The sequence below is a fragment of the Panthera uncia genome, chromosome B1 (assembly GCF_023721935.1).
Source record: "Panthera uncia isolate 11264 chromosome B1, Puncia_PCG_1.0, whole genome shotgun sequence".
Classification (NCBI taxonomy): Eukaryota; Metazoa; Chordata; class Mammalia; order Carnivora; family Felidae; genus Panthera; species Panthera uncia.
The window spans coordinates 157039323-157057015 of record NC_064811.1 but is presented as its reverse complement, the minus strand read 5'-3'; the positions used below and the strand labels follow the sequence as shown (position 1 = coordinate 157057015).

The 17693-nt window shown below is 47.4% G+C and overlaps 1 protein-coding gene across 3 annotated transcripts in view; it reads left to right on the top strand.

The window, feature by feature from the left end:
- The first annotated feature begins 5366 nt into the window (after nt 1–5366).
- RAB11FIP1 (RAB11 family interacting protein 1) overlaps nt 5367–17693 on the top strand; it is a 34722-nt gene continuing 22395 nt past the window's right edge. The window contains exon 1 of one of the 3 annotated variants that reach the window (XM_049631409.1): nt 5367–5823. In XM_049631409.1, coding sequence (XP_049487366.1) covers nt 5447–5823 — 377 coding nt within the window. In that variant the 5' untranslated portion in view covers nt 5367–5446. Of the gene's footprint in view, nt 5824–15343; nt 15682–17693 lie in introns of those variants that run through there. The other 2 variants (XM_049631411.1, XM_049631410.1) reach the window with 2 other exon arrangements.

The following is a 17693-nucleotide window of genomic DNA, read 5'->3' as shown; positions in this document are numbered from 1 at the left end:
TGCCTTCCTTCCCCCTATGCCGTGACACTGATTATGGAAAGACGAAGCATGGCTTGTATCTACAATGAACACATATTTCTTTTATAATCAGAAAGAATCAACCTATGTTTTCAAAAGACGGTTCTATTGGGTTGTGCTACCAGTGGCCTTGACTGGACAAATGCTGGAGGCTTCAAAGTCCTCTATGCCTCTCCTGACTAACCTGACCTGCCTTCTGCTAGCAGGGCATAGGGAGATCGGGAAATGGTGAAGCCCACATTTCCTGCTTCCAGATGCTTACAGGTGAATGAAACAAGTGCTGAATCAGAGCACAAGAAATAAGCTAGGAAACCAGAAGGAATTTCTTAAAGGGAGAGGTGAAGGGAAAGGTAAGGGGTCCACATTCTCTAGACAACTTTTCACTTGGAAGATTCCAGGGCCTTCTCTGAAGAGACTTGGCAAATTAGAAAGAGAATGCCTTTGTGTCTTTCATGACGCAAGCTTTGTTAAACAAAGTAACATTGCCAGCAAGACCGCAGGGGGAAATGTTAGCCATTTGCTTCTTGGGACCATCCTCTGTCCAGTGTGGCCACAGTTTTAACCTCCGCATTGCCACACCCACTGGGGCAGTGGAAAGAGAGCCTGATGTTGGGGACTTGTTTCCCTGGCTCGCTGAGCCCTGAGAGGGGAGCCCCTTGCTCACAGAGCCTACACACCTTGATCGTCTCGTTGGTCAGAGTGGGCAAGAGTCTGAGGCGGCTGGACTTGAAGCCAGAAGGCTGTTTACCAAGCACGGCAGTGAATGAGTCATGTGTGGACATTTGTCACCACACCCCAGAGTCCGAGGCAAAGGAGAAACACGAGCAACCATTACCGGCCTCTCTCTGCTCCTCCCTGGGGCTGGCTAGCACATTAGCTCGTTCAGCGCCTCCAGAGGTGGGTTTTGAGTTGGATCTCTTGCAGTTGGGGGCGGACTGAGGAGCTGTGGGCAGGAGTGATTGGTTGGCAGTGGCAGAGTAGTGAACGGCTCTCCCTCTGCTCGCTCTTCCCACCCCCAGCATGACTCTACCAGAGACCTCATCCTGGGGGATTGCTCCCAGCTCCTCCTAAAAGCAAATCCCCCCTGGTCACCCAACCGCACAGCTGGTGTCTGAAGTCCTGGTGTGCTCCTCTGTGGGAGGAGGGCAGGAGGGCTAACCTGTCCAGTCCAACCTGCCAGGCACCTTGTCCACGTGCTCAGGGCTCACAGAAACTCTTTTCCTCTTTCCATCAGGGCTAGAGGCCGGCCGGCCAGAGGAAGGAGAAGTCATCTTGCCCCACCCTGGCTGTGGAGGTGTTTATAAACACTCCTGAAATGCAGTGAACCTGCGAGGGGTCAGCCGCCCCAGGACTGCCCAGGCTGCCGGAGAGGGTGGGAGGGACGCCCAGGTGGATTCCTCCAAGTGCAAGTGGGGAACAGGGCTTCTGGTCCTTGTCATTGCACCTGCACACCCCCCGGTCTGGACTGGGGGGCTGTAATATTGGGAGAAGACAGGCTCACCCCCCGGTGGTCAGTGAGTCTTGAGGGACAATGTGCTCTGGCTGGAGGAAGGGAGAAAACAGCCACCAAGGCGTCTAGCAGGCGGTAAGCCAGCTCCAAGCACACCTTGTGCTCTAGCTCCTGGCTTCTCTCTTCTCCAACAAATCTCCAGTGCCTGGCTCTGGTGAGCCCACACTCCTCTGAGTGAGCCCCTGCCAGTGTCCTGTGTCTGGAAGGATCTTGATCTTGATTTCTTGAGGTTGTAGGGCAGCCATGTCCTCCCCAGCCTACCTACCACCTCTGCTCTAACCACAGAGCCTATGTGTCTGACAGAAACCCAAACACATGACGTCACAAGGTGCTCATAATTTTTCCTCCCTCCTTCCCCCCCTCCCCACACTTTGTCTTCTAATCCTGTCCATGAATGGAAGGGATGTTTTGTGTCATACTCAGCCAATGAAGCTCTCCAGCTAGGTTTAATTCCTTGCTATCTTTATTGTGGGGCTGCACTAACAATGTGAGTGTGGGGGAGGATAGGAGATGAGAGCTGAAAAACTTTATTCCCAGGGTCAGCTTTTTTTTTTTAATTAAAAAAATTTTTTTAATGTTGATTTTTGAGAGACAGAGACAGAGCGCGAGCAGGGGAGGGCAGAGAGAGAGAGGGACACACATACACAGAATCCGAAGCAGGCTCCAGGCTCTGAGCAGTCAGCACAGAACCCCATGTGGGGCTTGAACTCACGGAGCGGTGAGATCATGACCTGAGCTGAAGTCAGACGCTCAACCGACTGAGCCACCCAGGTGCCCCTCCCAGGGTCAGTTTTGACCCCAAGTCTCTGACTTTGTTCAGCTGGGATGTAGTTGAGCAGTGCACAGGTAGGAAAACCGGGAGGGAAGTATATGCCTTATTTAATACGGTACCAACTTGAAATAGACCCTGAGGATTAGTAAGTGGCAGGGTGGAATGGCACCAGAGGCAGGCAGTCCCCAGGTGAAAATGAAACCATCTGGCTGTGACCTGCCATGATATTGGCTGCCAGGCTACGTCAGCTCATACCTGCCTTACAACTTGAAGCACAGCCTCATCACGCCAATGCTCAAAACCCTCTGAAGGTGGCTCACCCTGGCCTAACACGGTGGTATAAACTCCTTAGCCTGGTGTTCATGATCTACATGATCTGGGCTCACCTACCTCAGCTGTCTTACCAAGGTATCTCTACAACCCACCCCCAGTGTCCTCCTAAAATATCCCACATTCCAGCCCCAATGGGGTGTTCATAACCCCTGCACATGCCATGAACTCTCTGGCCCTCATACTTTGCATAGGCTGTTCTTTCTGAAATATTCTTCCCCCGTGCCCCCCTCTCTGCCTGTCAAATGCGGTATATGCCTTAGGGCTCAGCTCAACCACACTTCCTTCAAAAAAATCCACCCACCAAGAAAAATCACTCCAACCTCAAAACCCCCAAAGCATTTTATTAGTACAGAACTTCCTTTACAGCAGTTGTCAGTGTGTGCCTTGGAACTGGATCTTGTTCAGAAGGCTTTGTGCCCTCCATAGTTCCTAGCACATGCCAGGCACCAAGTAAGTTCTCAATAAACCTTTATGATAGTGAATGGAGTCATGAGGTTGAATGACACTAATATATTGTCAAGAAAGGGAAATGGTTGGGGTGTCTGGGTGGCTCAGTCGGTTAAGTGTCTGATTCTTTTTTATTTTTTTTTTTTAATTTTTTTTTTTAATGTTTATCTACTTTTGAGAAAGAGAAAGCCAGAGCATGAGCAGGGGAGGGGCAGATAGAGAGGGAGACATAGAATCCAAAGCAGGTTCCAGGCTTTGAGCTGTCAGCACAGAGCCCAATGCGGGGCTCGAACCCACGAACCGCAAGATCGTGACCTGAGCCGAAGCCTGGGAACTGAGCCACCCAGGTGCCCCAAGTGTTTGATTCTTGATTTTGGTTCAGATCATGATCTCACCATTTGTGAGTTTGAACCTGGCATGGAGCTCCACGCTGACAGTGTGGAGCCTGCTTGGGATTCTCTCTCTTTCCCTCTCTCTGCCCCTCCCACAGGCTGTCTCTCTCTCTCTCTCAGAATAAATAAACTTAAAAAAAAGGGGGGGGGGAATGGCACCAAAACAACAGAGTTCTGTTAGGCTTTCCCATCACTTACCTGTCTGGTGCCTCCTTTCTTTTCCCTTTCTATCACCATTAAATATTTACAATGTACTGAATAGGTCTTACCCACAGGGTAGCTACCCTCCCTTGCAAACCTGAGGCATAATGTATCTTCTAATCTCCTCCATGGTAACAGGAAATGCTATGTACTGATATAGGCTGGAACAACTTGCAAACTCTTCAATTTCACGGCACTTTGTGAGTACCTACTGTGTACCCAGGTTTCTGCCAGGGGCTATGGAAGACACAAGTAAGTTACCACCTGGTCCCCGCTCTGACAGGGACTACTGGAAGCTAAACCGTGGGGGAAATCTAGGTGAAATGTCGCAGGACCGGGGTAGGCAGAGGGGTTGGCAGGGCAGCCACAGGACAACCGAGTGAGCACAGGCCTGGAGGTTTGTTTGGGAGATAGAGAAGGATGAGTTAGGGTGGGGACAAAATAGGAATGCCTTGAAATCTTAAGTCTGAAGTATATGCAGTTGGTGGTGAGGCAAAATTGCAGGTTTACGCAGGTCAGTGAAGCAATGTGTAGTGTGAATTGAAGGGAGGATAGCCTAGTGATCAGGTGAGAAACTAGCAGCAATTCAAGATGGGAGTTCTGTAGCAAAAACATTGGACAGGAGTCAGGACACCTAGGTTCTAGTCCTGGCTCTGTTGTGGGACCCTGAACGAGTTACTTCTCTCCTCTGGGCCTTTCCTTAGCTGTATAACCTAAAACGTTCAAAGTGCCCTTTCCAATCTGATGGCCCGCCCATGGTTGAACCTTTGAGGTAGCATATTGGGAACGAAGGGAATCTGCCAATCCAATGGATATCTGGAACAAGGAAGTAAATGATTGGGAGCCGAGAGATAAAAAGAAGGGAGAGACTGAAAAGGATCCAGCCAGGGAGAATTGGGGAATTGTGCGGGGGGGGGGGGGGGGGGAATGGCACTCTGTTCCTGAGGTCTGGTTTAGCAATCCTAATTTCACTTCCTCTTTCATTCTCCTTCCCTAATTTAGCCTCTTAGCCTCACCTTTTTCGGTGAGGGCAGGGCAAAATAAGACACTCCCACACCACCTCCAGGCCGTCTCCCCCCCCTTACCTTCCCCTTTTCTGGCCCTCGAACGATCCTCCTCCTCCCCCGCCCACCTGGCGCCATCCCAGAACCCACCGTTCTCCAGAGTAAACCGCCGACTGTCCCAAACAGAAAAGGCGGTGAATTTGGAATCGCGTTCATTATCACCCTCATAGCTACTCTTGATTGAGAACTCACCGCGTGCCAGGCTACGTTATTATTATTATTTTTTTACAGCACTTGTTTGAGGCGATTGTTATCTCATTTTATGGATGAAGAAACTGAGACCAAAAGATGTTAAGTAACCTGTGCCAGCTCACACACCTGCCAATTGGCGGTGCCAGATTGGAAAAGAGGTCTGACTCCCAAGGCAGTGCCCCGGCCAGTTCCGGTTGGGCCGTGCGACCTTTGGCAGTTGGGGACCTCGTCCCTTAACTAACCACACCTCTCACGCCGGAATTCTCCAAGTCCCCGCCCCCGCCCGGCCGCGCCGGCCTCCCGCGCCCTGGTATTCTCCAGCCAGTGCGGCGGAGGCCCGGCCCGGCGCGGCAGGTGGGGCGGGCGGGGCGGGCGGGGCGGCCCGGGCTGGGGAGGCGGGCCCTGGGGGGGGCGTGGCCGGAAGCCTTAAAGCGGCTGGGGCGGCGGGGTGGGCCGCAGGGGCCGCACATCCCGGTGATCTTCTTTTCGTTTCAGAGCCGGCCGCGGCGCGCTCACCATGTCCCTGGCGGCCTCGGCTGGCCGGGGCCCGGGGGCCGTGTGGTCCCCAACGCACGTGCAGGTGACGGTGCTGCAGGCGCGGGGCCTGCGGGCCAAGGGCCCCGGGGGCACGAGCGATGCGTACGCGGTGATCCAGGTGGGCAAAGAGAAGTACGCCACCTCGGTGTCGGAGCGCAGCTTGGGCGCGCCGGTGTGGCGGGAGGAGGCCACCTTCGAGCTGCCGCCGCTGCTGTCCGCCGGGGCCGCGCCCGCGGCCGCCGCCACCCTGCAGCTCACCGTGCTGCACCGCTCGCTGCTCGGCCTCGACAAGTTCCTGGGCCGGGCCGAGGTGGACCTGCGGGAGCTGCACCGGGACCAGGGCCGCAGGAAGACCCAGTGAGTGCGGGCCGGGGGAGGGGACGCGGAGCGGGGAGGTGCGGGGCGAACGTGTGGCTTGGCGCTGAGATCCACTTAGCGCGCGGCAGACCCCGCGCCGCTGCGTCCCAAAGGGACGGAGGGAGAGAGGCCTTTCGAGAGGGATCTCCCCGGCCGGTCACCGTATTCTCACCTAACTTCAACTTCTCCTTCGGCTGTCCAACCCCAGCTCTCCCCGCGTGTGGGCTCTTTGCGGCGGGCGTGCGGGGTGGGGGCGGGGAGTACCTGGGGTAGTTTTGAATCTGCAGGGAGACGCTCAGCGCCCGGAACTTAGTAAGCGCTTAATGAATTTTTGATGAATTGAAAATACATGTGGGCTGACGAATTCTTATTACTGTGGGTAGTGTGTATGTGTGATACACACATTAGCTTCTGTGGAAAGGCTCCTGGGTATTTCACTGTCCTAGCCACTGAGCTGGGAATGGCGGGGCCAGAACGCAGGGAGGATTAAGTGGAGGAGTGAAACCCAGAGGCTCACCGAGGGGCAGAGCAGAGGCATTGCAGTGTGACCGCACTGCTTAAGGGGTTGGTGAAGAGAATTTGCCTGTCTTTCCTCCCCTTTTCAACCCCCTCCTCCCCTGCCTCCCCAAAGCATGCTAAAACAATTTAACTTTTCAGACTGAAAATTATTAACCCTGTTTGTCCTGGGCCCCAAATTAGTAAGGTGTGCTGGTTGGAGCCAGGGTCTGCCCTTGGCCAAGCTAAAGTGGGTGGTAGGCACTGTTTCTCTTTGGAGTTTGTCAGGTTCTCTCTGGTCCTACTCAGAGTGGATGACTGCTCGCCTGTGGCTTCTCAGTGGTTTCTAGGTGTGGAGTTCTGTGCTAGGGTATCTCGCTCCCACAGGGAAAGCTGGACAACACCCAGTTCACTTCAAGGTGTCACCCATTTGTTTGTTCTCTTTCACAGGTGTTTGTCATGGAGCATTTGATTATGGAACATTTGATTATGTTCATATCCTATACCAAAAGCTGGGCTCCTTAGCTTAATTGGTTACTTTGTGCTGGACGGTAAATAGGCACGTCAGTCATATTACCACAGGTCCTACAGTTGGTGAAGCATACTGATTCACATTGGGTGTTTTAGATATACACGGCATTTTCACTTTCCCTTGTGAACAGGACAGTAAAAGCCAGAGGGTTTGAAGTTACCAGATTCCCTTTTCTGCAGGGTGGGTCCAATTTCAGCTTGCATGCTTGTGAATGTATTACCCGATTCACTTATCTGGCCAAAGATGAATAGGCATTTTCTGAATTCAAATCAGATAAAAATAGAGAGCCTTGAGGTGAGGATGGATAGGATATCTCTTGGCATCAACTTACAAGCCAGAAGGTGAGCAGTGTCTTTGCTAAGGAGGTGCTGAAGCAATGCTAATTTTCCATTTGATTAAATGACATTTGGGGCCTTGGGTTGGCTTCCTTTCTGGCTTCAACTGGGCGCCATTGGCTGTCCTTTGTCTTGTCCCATCCCAAGATGTGTGGATATTATCATCTGTTTCTGCCGTCTGTTTCTGTTGGAACATTTTATTCCCTTGAAGGATAGATCACATGTCCCTGCCAGAGATGAGGGTTCCAGATTCCTGGGTCGGGTGCCCACTCTGGTCCTGACTCATTGTTAGGCTTCAAGCGACTCGATCTCTAAACACCCAAGTGTCCCTATTTATACGTGGAGCTTGTTACCGGCTTAATTGATGTTTATAAGATGTTTCCAGGTTCCTGGATTAATGGGGCCTGGGTATAGGCTCAGAAGGTTCTGTTACTGCTTTGTGAGGAATGAAAACCTCCTTAAATTCCCTATTTCAGAAAGGGTTCAGAGGTCTACATCTTCCTTTCTGTCATTCTCTCCAGTGTAATCCTAAACCTAGATGGTTCCTCCTGTCTACTGTAGGAGCTGATTACCACTTAGTCGCAGTATCAACTTTGTAGGAAAATGATGCTTAGTTGATGTGTATTTTTTTTTTTTTTTTTTTTTTTTGTAACTGCAAAGGAAGTCTTTGCCCCATCAGCAGTAGGTGAAATTGCAAGCTTTCCATCTGCCACTTCCTGGGACTTTCCAGGGTGCTAGGGAACCTAGTGAAACCGAGCTTCTCTGATGCCTTGGTACATCACTTGGGTGCTCAAGATGGCTGACATGTGGAGAGTGATGCATACCGAGAGAGGTGGAAGTTTACCAGAAGGAAACTGGTTGGGCTAGGAAAATCATTTGAACTAGTTATTAATGGTTTGACTACACCTTAGACATTAAAAACCAAAAACAGGGGCGCCTGGGTGGCTCGGTTTGTTAAGCGTCCGACTTCGGCTGGGTCATGATGTCACGGTGCGTGAGTTCGAGCCCTGTGTCGGGCTCTGGGCTGACAGCTCAGAGCCTAGAGCCTGTTTCGGTTCTGTGTCTCCCTTTCTCTCTGCCCCTCGCCTGCTCATGCTCTGTTTCTGTCTTGCTCTCAAAAATAAATAAACATTAAAACAGAATTTTTTAAAAAATAAAATAAAAACTGGAAACAAAACATAAGTTCAATTTTGGTTTCCAGGTGTGTGTGTGTGTGTGTGTGTGTGCACGTGCGTGTGCATGCATGTGTGTTAATCTCTAGCAAAGAAGAGTTGCTGCTATTTAGAGTATGACTTTTGTCACGGGTCCAGAAACTCAAGACGTTAAGAGTTAACTGTGCTCATACTTCCCTTTGTTCTCTTGATAAGCCCTCATCCATCATATGTTTGGAGTTCAGAAAATATGTTTTTCATGACTCAAATTTGGGGGACCTCAAATTTAGTGTGATGACACACATCTTTAAAATACCAAGTGGAGACTGACATAGAGGTAGGATACTTCTAATAGGGAATAGTGTGTGGCCCCTTTTGCTAAGAAGAAATTGAAATGGGGGCACCTGGGTGGCTCAGTCAGTTGGGCATCTGACTTTGGCTCAGGTCATGATCTCACGTTTTGTGGGTTTGAGCCCCGCGTCAGGTTCTGTGCTGACAGCTCAGAGCCTGGAGCCTGCTTCGGATTCTGTGTCCCCTCTCTCTCTGCTCCTACCCCACTCATGCTCGCTCTCTCTCTCTCTCTCTCTCTCTCTCAAAAATGAATAAACATTAAAAAATATTTAAAAAAAGAAGAAGAAATTGAAATGTGTTTCTTTTGCACTTATTAAAGACCTGGGGTCACAGTTGGGCCTTGGTGAAATGGGAACCAGTTAAGTCTCACGCTCATAAAACGGACCTGAAGCTGAGAGGCCAGAAGGGTGGGGGGAACCCTTTTAGGATACTAAGAGCAACAAAATTTGGGGGAAATAATCTGTTAAAAACAGATTAAAATAAACATCCATTCAGGCTAGTGACTGAAAGGCCATTGTGTAACTAAATATCATGACACTTAATACTGTAATAGTCTTCCAGCTGTGAAGGGAGAGTGAGTGATGGAGAGTCATTTTCTTATGTCTCTTGAAGATGCAAGAGGGAGTTTGGTTGCACATGAAAGATTTGAGATTTTGAAGAACTATAAGTGTAGTAAGCTGCTATAATAAGTTGCCAGAGGAAATCCGGGTTATTAAAAAGAAATAAAGGCTCAATGGTTGTTTTCCTGGGAGAGTTGGATGTGGAGAAATGATTTAATGGACCAGAGAGATAAATAATAAGCTGTCAGGGGTACCTGGTTGGCTCAGTTGGTTAAAAGTCCGACTTTGGCTCAGGTCACGCTCTCACGGTTCATGGGTTCAAGCCCCGAACTGTCAGCACAGAGCCTGCTTCAGATCCTCTGTCTCCCTCTCTCTCTGCCCCTCTGCTGCTCTCTCTTGTAAATAAATAAACGTTAAGAAAAAAAAAAAGCAGTCAGTGTTTGTGCTTATACTGTTAAGTTTCCTAAGTGCAGTTAGGTTTTTTTTTTGTAACCGATTGGAAAACTGGAGCAGTGTTACTGATTAAATTTTTCCTTTCTTGGGATTCCCCTTAAAGGTAACATTGGGCCTTTCTGGAAACCCTCCTGCCTCTCACAGTCCCCTCCTACTCCAGTGTAGGAAACTGACAGCTCAGTGCTTGAGACAGAGTTGTCTGTCAGCTCTGGGACAAGTAACCCCAACCTGGTTGTAGCCATGGAATGAAATGACTAAGAAGGGGAGAGTCATTGTTCCGGTGATGGGAAAGATGCTCCCTCATGTTCCTCATGGTATTATTTGTTTATTATTATTTTTTGAGGGGCGGGGGACAGAGAGAGAGAAAGGGGGGGGGGAGAGAGAGAGAGAGAAAGAAAGAGAGAAAGCCCGGGAAGGGGAGAGAGAAATCCCAAGCAGGCTCTGGGCTGTCAGTGCAGAGCCAGACTGAGGGCTCGAACTCAAGAACTGTGAGATCATGACCTGAGCCGAAACCAGGAGCCGGACGCTTACTTGACTGAGCCACCTGGGAGCTCATGGTATTGTTTGGTTACGACTTCATTTATAAGATATTTAGTTAGCTTGGGGAAAGTTCCAACCGCCCCCCCCCCCCCTTTTTTTTGTCTTCAAACCTTTTTTTTTTATTTTTTTTTTTTTTTTTTTTTTTTTACTGAAGTATAGTTGACCCACAATACTACGTTAGTTTCAGGTGTATACCATAGTGATTCGACAGTGCTATTATACGCTGTGCTATACTCACCGCCATCCGTCAATGCAGTGCTGTTAGAGTACCACCGACTGTTCCCTATGCTGCACGTTCACGGCTGTGACCGATGTCTTTCACACCTGGAAGCCTGTATCTCCCACTCCCCTTTACCCCTTTTGCCCATTGCCACCCCCTCCCTTCTAGCAGCCACCACTTTGTTCTCACTGTATTTATGGGCCTGTTTCTGCCATTTGTTCCGGTTTTTAGATTCCACATAGAAGTGAACTCATATGTATTTGTTTTTCTCAGTCTGACTTATTTCACTTAGCATAATACCCTCTAGGTCCACCCATGTTGTGGCAGATGGCAAGATCTCATGCTTGTATTTTTAGTAAATGTATTTTAATACCTTCTAGGTGCCAAGCACTGGGGTGTAAACAATAGTGACCAAAACAGACACGATCCTTGCTTTCAGGAAGTTCAGAGCCTTGTGGGGGAGACAGACGTTAGGCAAATGAACACATAAATAAATAATCATGGATTATGATAAGTACTGTGGAGGAAGAGAACAGGGTATCATAAGAGGAAAGAACAGGAAGGACATGGCTTAAAGAAGGGGATGCTTCTCTGAGGCAGAAACCTGAAGTACAAAGAGATTTTTCTGGTGACAAGTAGAGGAAAAGGGCCCGAGGCAGAGGGAACAGCCTGCACAAAGGCCCTGAGGCTGGAACACCTGGGAAGCTGGAGGGATTGTATAGATGGAGGCTGAAGAGGAAGGCAGGGTTTTATTTAAAAGCAGCGAGAAGTCACGGAGTATTAAAAGCAAAGGGTGTTGTGATCCACGTTGTCAAAAACCACTGTGGCTGTTGGGTGGAGAATGGATTCAAAGCAGACCTAGCCTGGAATCGGATAGACAAAATGGGAGGCTGTTACAGTAATCTAGGCCACCAGTGGTGGTGGCTTGCACTTGGGTGATGGCCATGGAGGTGGACAGAGGTGGTGGATTTCAGAGATATTTTGGAAGTGTAGTTGGCCTGATTTGTGATAGATTGGATGTGGGTGGGGGGAGAGAAGAGGAAGTGATAAGAATGAACTAATAAAATAAAGAGAGCTTGCTGTTGAAAATGAACCAGGAAGTGATGGTGTCTTCTTTCCCCAGCAGAGTGAGGTCACCATTACAAAGACAGCTTTGGGCAGTGACACCTGTGAGTTGAGTCTCCTGTTGGAAGGAATTAGTAGGAAACACCATTGAAACCAGGGTGGAAACCAGGGTGTGTATATGTGTGTCTCCAAGTATTTACAGTTTTAAAACAGGACGAGTCTTTGTTTTGTAATAGTGTACGTAGCTGGTAAAATCTCACCGGTGCGCTCTAACACAGCTGATGAGGTCACTGCTTCAAGGAATGTAGGACTAAAAAAGGGAAAATAGTACATAACATTAGGAAAAAGAAACCTATAAGTGAAAAATAAAACTCTAGTAAGCTAACCATTTACATGTTTTTCACATTAGGGAAGGTGAGCGTACAGGAGAGTCTTGTGCCTTTTTTGTTGTGCTTAAACTTCCTTTTGGTTACAAAGACCTCTATTGTAGTTCTGTAACTACCATCGGAGGGAGGTTTTTATGAATAGTATTTGATATGTCATTTTAATTGTAGCGATTAACCAAAAAATGTTATAATTACATGGAAAGCAATACATGTGCTTATTAAAATGTCACCCACTCTGACATAGGTTTGCTGACCTTACCCTTTTCGCCCTTAACAGTAATCTTAGGTATCTATTAAAAATAGTACAATTTTAGTTGCCATACATCCTAGAAAACTGTGCTCCTCACTCTACACTTTGGAGACGCCAGCCCTGGCTGATTCCAGAAGGATGAAGCCCTAGGCTAATGGAGAAAGTGATAGGAGGTCATTTTGGGCTTTATTTTCATCTCAGAGCAGTTCCTTGTGTGACCTTTGGTTCTGGGTCTTGTGCAGATCTCTAAATCTCTGGGCCTTTGAATTCCAACAAAATCAACACCGGGACCCTTGTATTGGCTTTTGAAGAAAATCGGTCCACTGCCAAGATATTTGTTTGGGAAAAGACTTGGCAGTGAGAGCTTCTCCTCTTAAGGTGTCCTGGGTCAGATCTTGCGCCCGAGCTGTGACTTAGGAGACCAAGTCTGACTCTGCCTGCCTTTCCCTTGGCCCCGGACCACTTTGGTCTTGTTCTTTGTTGTGTGACCCAACGCAGGAGCTCGTAACATCTGTGTGAGTGAGTGAATGGTTGAGGTCCCTGTAGGCACAGAGCGGGCGGTTGTTTGCCTGCGTGGACACGGAAAACTGTTTAATCTTAGAATTAGCCCAGTGGATCAAAGACCAGGGGTGCCGGAGGTATGAAGTCAAAGCTCTGCTCTTTCAGTTTCTTAGTTTGGGCTGTGGCTTGTCGGTTGCCTTTTCTTAACACCAAGGAAGCAGGTTCCCTTCTGCTAATGATGCCTTTGGCGAGGGAGCTGCAGTTAGCCACTAATGAGATGAGAAATTCCTTTCCTGCAGAGAGAAGGCTGTAGATCTTCTGTTAGAGAAAAAGCGAGGATTTTAGTCTCCAGGGTGTCCCTGAGGGACACATTTAGGAATGTGCCTGCAGAGAGAAAAAAGGCAGCACTAATTAAGTGTCCTTTCCTGAATGCTGGGCTTTGAATGGAGTAGAGGGGAGGCATTTATAAGAAATCCCAGAAAAATGTTTCTAGAGGTGTGGCTGCTGTACACTTTACCTTTTAAACACTCTTTTATGAGAAAGGACTTGGCTAACCTAGGTGGAACAATTCAGGCTTCCAGAAAGCCTGGTCTGAAAAGGCCTCTTGTGATCATGAAGAATGGATGTCCTGTGTGGAGGGCACCAGGCAGCACGCTGGGTCCCGGGATATTTCTTCAAGGGTGTTGCCTCTTCTAGCACCAAAACTGGGGTTTTCCTTTTATGCTAATGGAACTTTGCATTTTTGCTAGTCATTTGTTGTTAAAACAGGATTTTAAAATGTGGGTTCCCCTCCTCCTCTTTCTTGGGACTTAGCTGATTACACGATAAATCATAGACACTCTGCTTTCTTGCCAGGAACTCTCATAGAAAGAGTGTGAACCTGTTTGTGGGGTGGGGAGTGGACTGTTGGATCCCTTATGCTAGAGTGTATTTGTTTCCTTTTGTCCTGGTCCTTAGAAGGTGAACAAAAACCATTGCATGTTTGTCCCAAGTCTCTTTGCATGAATAATAAAGGACCCTGTGGTTGCCGCGACATTGTTCTTTGACGGACCAATTGGGCAAGAGGCGAGATACCTAATCTGATGGTAGAATATTAACATTTGTGGCTTTTTGAGATATGATCAAGTAAAAAAAAAAAAAAAAACGGCAAGTAAATGAATACAGGAGGGGTGCACTTCCATGTTTAAAAACGAGTTGATGTTTTTCTAATTTGTAGAGAATCTTAAAATACCGATACTTGCCATTTCTTATAGTCTTCACCTATAAGGAGTCTAGCATTGAGTGATTTCAACTTAGAAAACATGTCTTGATCCTTATACTTCAGTCACGCCATCTCAGCATATCCCTGCAGTAGTTTGGAAGCCCTGGGTCTTGTCTGCTGTGTAGAAACCCTGAAGGGTTTGATCTGAGGATCGTTACATCTCTCAGTAAGTTACAGAAAATACACACTGACTGGTGTTTTAAAAGACTCTCGCATACTTTTTAATTTTGGAGATTGCGTAATACAGACTTACTTTGTAACTGAGCCATTTCCTCCTCCCTTCAAATGCAGATCTTTATTGTTTGTGTTTGTTGGATAGGTTTGGTTATCTAGGGGCAGAGCCAGTCAGAAATGTTGAGATCTTAAATTCCCTTCTGAGAACTATCTGCGGGGGTAAACCACGGTATAGACGCATTTGGCGGGATATCATACAGCCACTAGAAATGGTGGGTATGAAGACTGTAGGGCAAGAACGCACCACACGCTATAAAAATAAAATCACATGTAAACTCTGGTTACAACCAAGTAAGGATTATAGCTAATACTTATTGAATGCTTATTAAGTGCCAGGCACTACATATATTAAGTCCCTTAATCTTCATTAGCATCCTTGTGAATTAGGTGCTTTCAGCCCTGTGTCAGAGGAACCTGAGCCACAGAGAGGTTAAGTAACTTGCCTGAAGTGTCTCAGCTAGTGGTTGTTAAAATGTACAGGAAAAACACTTCAAGAAGGTATGTAAAAAGGGATAATGGTCACATTAGCATGAAAGTAAGCCCATTAAAAAAATTAACAAAAAATTCTCTGTAACTTGTTGTGCTCACTTTCTAAGAGAATTTCTGTAGAGCAAATAATAGGGAAGGGACCCAGGGCGTTTTCAACCTGCTTTTTCTGTTCTGCCTCCTTTAGCACACCACTTACCAGTTTTCAGGATGGAGTTTGGTGGCTACAGGTGGCCTTTCAGTGCCGCTAGAATGGCTGTTTTAGGGGTTGGGGTAAAAAAATGAGCCATTTGCCACTCTCAGGAGTTCTTCCAAGTTGTTAACAATGGGCAGAGGGGAAGCGTCACTGAGGGAGGCAAGGTTGGCCGATTGGTCATTCTGTAGTCAGAGTAAGGTAATCAAGACCAGCTACAAAGGGCAGTAACAAAACATATGAAACTGCCTCGCCCGTGTAGGGAACACCACAGACGTTTTATAGGCCATAAACATTTCTGTCCCTGTTTGCTCTCCATTGCTTCTAGGCTACCGGGAGAAGAGTCTGGACATTTCACCCATATGGAATCACTCCTTTTCAGAACCCCATTCAGATGTTCTCAACTGCTAACCCCGCATGTGCAGCCTTCTTTTTATTCCCTGGGGAAGACAACGAATGAGTTGCTTTTTAAAAATTCTTCATCTATGAAAGATTGAGAGTGTCCTCTGTGTCAAACACTACATCAGGTGCCTTTCTGTTCTTCCTGCTTCTTCCCTCACCTGAGGCCATAATCCCCTGTGTCATGATGCTTGGTTACCATGGAGATGACTCATGCTATAAGTCACGGTTGAGATTTTGCAGGGAACAGGTTGGGGCGGGGGCCAGTCTACCACTGACCCTGAGTCCAGACCAGACCCACAGACGGAGAGCCCTGGAAATTAACACACATGAAAATGTTGAAGTGACTCGTAGAGCCATAGTGGTCTTTCTTTCCCTGCCTTCCCTGGAGCCTCCTGTGTCTAATACAAGTATGCAATATTAATTCGTTTTGCTGGAGCCCCTAGGTAGGTGGTTCGTATTTAATTTTGCTGAGGACCTTATTTGTGTGTGAGAGCCCTTATTTGGGATGAAATTGTATGCGTTAGCAGGCATTTCTTTCCGCGTCTAATTATTTTCTCATGCTTCAAAGTCAGAAAGAAAAGGCAACAGTGGTTCTAATGGAGCACTTTGTGATGTTTGGTGAGCCAGCTCTCTCTCTTTCCCACTGGAGGGTATGCCTTTTAGGGCAGAATCTGGCCTTTTCATTTTGTATTTCCAGTGGCTGCTATGTAAGAAAAAAATTGGAAGCCAATCTTTGAAGTCATCATTTCTTTGTACGTGTCTGCCCTGCGGAATGTTTCAAAGGAAAAACATGTTTGTTTCAGCTGCAGAAAGGTTATTTTTGAGACATACCGGCCAGTCCTTTACAAGGATAATCCCGAAAGCCTGCATTGCTGCGAGACTTCTCATTTCCCAAGAGTAGGAACCATACTCCCCTCACCCTGCCGCATTCCGATGGAAGGCCCCCTGTGATCAACTTTCCACGTATTTGAGCCCCGGAGTGAGACTCGGTGCGTTCTGAAAGCAGACCGGCCCTGAGAATTGGGCATGGTTGGATAATTCTAGCTTTTCTCAAAATGACTATTGAAAGGCCCAGAAGATTTGACGATGCGGGCCCAGGCAATAGAAGACATAAATGAATTTTTCTGTATTTTTAGCTCTTGCCTTGTCTTGTGTTCGATTAAAAAAGCCTAAAACCCCAAAGCCCCCAAAACTCTAAAATAGCAGGGTAGCCTGTTTGGATAATGGGCGTTTTTGTTTTTGTGTGCCCAGGATCATCATCCCTTGACTGAGGGGCATGGAGGGGTGGGAAGATTGAAGTTTTCATTTTGTACCATTTTGTATGATTTGAATTTTTACCCTATGCCTGTTATTACTTTCGAATATAGTTTTTTTTATGTTTCCTATCACTTTTTATGTATTCAGAGATCCTTTTAATTTCCAAAGAATTGAATTTTTAATTATAAGTTAAAATAATTATTTGATTACAGAAGGGATCATTTGATTTTTCTTGATAGGTTGCAGGAATTTTTCAGAAATACGGGCTTAAAACAAACTCACTACCTTGGGATTATGGCTTTCTTTCTGTACCCTGCCCTTTGGACTAGGAAAATCAACCCAGCCCTGATTTTTGAGATAATTCAAGCTTTCTGGGCCTACCTGAAAGGTAATGCTGGAACACACCCACACTGCCACCTTACCTACACTGGGTGGCTTTGCTGAGACTTTGTTATTCAAGAATTGCTTCCGTGAGGTGCTGGAATTAAGTGAGCTAAAAAACAAATGCATAAAAAAGCACTTAAAATAAAATTGATGCTTGAATGCGGAAACCCACAAACGTATATCTGGTTTGGGATTTCTTAGGGTGAGAGACATTTATGAATGATGGCTTTCATTTATTATAAAATTATCCTTGTGCCAAAGATTCCTTGCTTAAGTGGTTTGAATGTCATGTTGTTAGACGGAACAATTCCTGTATTCGTTTCCAGCTTTAACAAATCCAGCACAGATTGTTAAAAATTCTGAACGTTTGCATGGGACGCTTACCTGTGATTCGGTCTGCTTTTCACATCCTTAAATAGCTCTGTGGCTGTTCTTGGCTACCTGGTCTTTGGTTTGAGGTTTGCCTGTGAAAATAAAGGATAGGAACAGTTGCTGGAGCATCTATTCACACCTCCTAGTGGTTTTAGAAGTTCCCCAAACAGATCCCACTTTAGTTCCCCGGGGACTGATCCTGGGCATAGGTGCCCAGGGAGGATTCCAGAGTCGGTTGTAGCTTCGTTCAAAGTAAACAGACTGGTGGTGATACTTTTGGAAAGGAGGGCTGGTCCCAGGAACTGTCGATGGCACGCTTTGAAGGTCATCTTTGCATCCCCTGCTTGGCTAACAGTACGAGTTGTGTGGAGGAGGCTGGGGAGAAGGCCGGACTGACCCCGCTTCCGTGGGCAAAGAGGTCAAACTTCTTGCGGCCGGTGTG